General features: G+C 33.6%; 1 protein-coding gene across 1 annotated transcript in view; it reads right to left on the bottom strand.

The window, feature by feature from the left end:
* Nucleotides 1-1,022: 1,022 nt before the first annotated feature.
* LOC118750041 overlaps nt 1,023-1,365 on the bottom strand; it is a 637-nt gene continuing 294 nt past the window's right edge. The window contains exon 2 of the mRNA XM_036484772.1: nt 1,023-1,309. Within this exon, the coding sequence (XP_036340665.1) occupies nt 1,046-1,309 (264 nt within the window). The 3' untranslated portion in view covers nt 1,023-1,045. The remainder of the gene's footprint in view (nt 1,310-1,365) is intronic.

Raw genomic sequence — 1,365 nt, 5'->3', positions numbered from 1 at the left:
ATCATAATAAAATTGGGATGCATACATACTTTTTTTTTGGAAATTCTTATTAAAAATCTTGCGATTTGGATAAAACTTGGCAGAATACTTCTAATTTATGTATACAGTTTGAAACTTAGATTTGTATAGTATTTGTTAAAATATGAGCCATCCTTTGAAAAAAAAAACTGAGCAAAAATTTATAGCATAAAAAACATTGCGAATATTAAAAAAAAAAAGCGTATACTCAAGGCACGAACACTTATCACTAGAAACAAATTCAGAAAACAATATTCAACTAAGAACAATTCATTTGAAAAACAAAAAAGTAAAAAGGCACCAACAAATAAGTTAATAATACTCTAACCTATTATTAATAAAAATATATACATACAGCCCGCGACAAAAGATAGCAAATCAAAATTTTTACCAGTTTTGACTACTTTTCTTTGCTTTTTTAAGGTTCATTAATTTTTTGTTAAAGTTAAGCTCCTTAACTAACAGACCCAATATAGGTCCAAATTAGAGACTTTGTACAAAAATTATAGAAATTGCATAAACTTTTCGTCCCAATCTTAAGCATTATAAATTTAATTTATAGAATAATTTGCACTTTATTATACTCGATTTTAATAAGCTATAAAATTGCATTATTCTAGAAATCAAAATTAAAATGCTTGGAATTGTGAAGAACAGTTTGTGGAATTTTTATAATTTTTGTACAAAGTCTCAAATTTGGACTTATATTGGTTTTGTTAGTTAAGGAGCTTAACTTTAACAAAAAATTAATGAACCTTAAAAAAGCAAAAGAAAAGTATATACACAAACAATTTACATCTATCGGGGAGGGCCCAGTGAATTAGTAAACTGGGCGAAAGCATGCGCACAAGCTTTCACCCCCTCCGCCAACACCGTGAAGGCCTCTGCCATTGTTGCAGTTACGGTAGCCATTCGGTCTGTGGCAGCAGCCATTCTGCATATTGCCTCAGCATTGGAGCGGTTGGCCTCCGCGTTGGTTGCAGCACTTTCAGCAAGCTTCTAAGAAAATAAAAGTTTTATTAATAATTCAATACAAATACAGTATTGAAAAAATTACCTTTTCTGATTCGGCCTGTGCCTCGGCAATTCTTAAAAATTTCGCCTTTGTTGGCGATTCTTCCGCACGTTTCCGCTTAGCGGTTCTGCGCGGTGTTTGCCTCGGCGTTTTCGGAGTTTCGCACCGAATTTCCGACTCGCCATCCGATACCGTTAGTGGAGGAATTACCATAGTGTCTTCCTCCATGACTAAGCGGAACTTTTCATCCGCCGCCCCCAATGTTAATTGCAGTTCCTAAAAATAGCATAATGAATATTGCAATATGATTAACATATTGGCATGGGCTTTTA

This window comes from Rhagoletis pomonella, unplaced genomic scaffold, assembly GCF_013731165.1.
Source record: "Rhagoletis pomonella isolate Grant_MI unplaced genomic scaffold, Rhpom_1.0 Rhpom_scaffold_00118, whole genome shotgun sequence".
NCBI lineage: Eukaryota > Metazoa > Arthropoda > Insecta > Diptera > Tephritidae > Rhagoletis > Rhagoletis pomonella.
The sequence above is the reverse complement of the archived record's forward strand: the minus strand, read 5'-3'. Positions and strand labels throughout refer to the sequence as shown.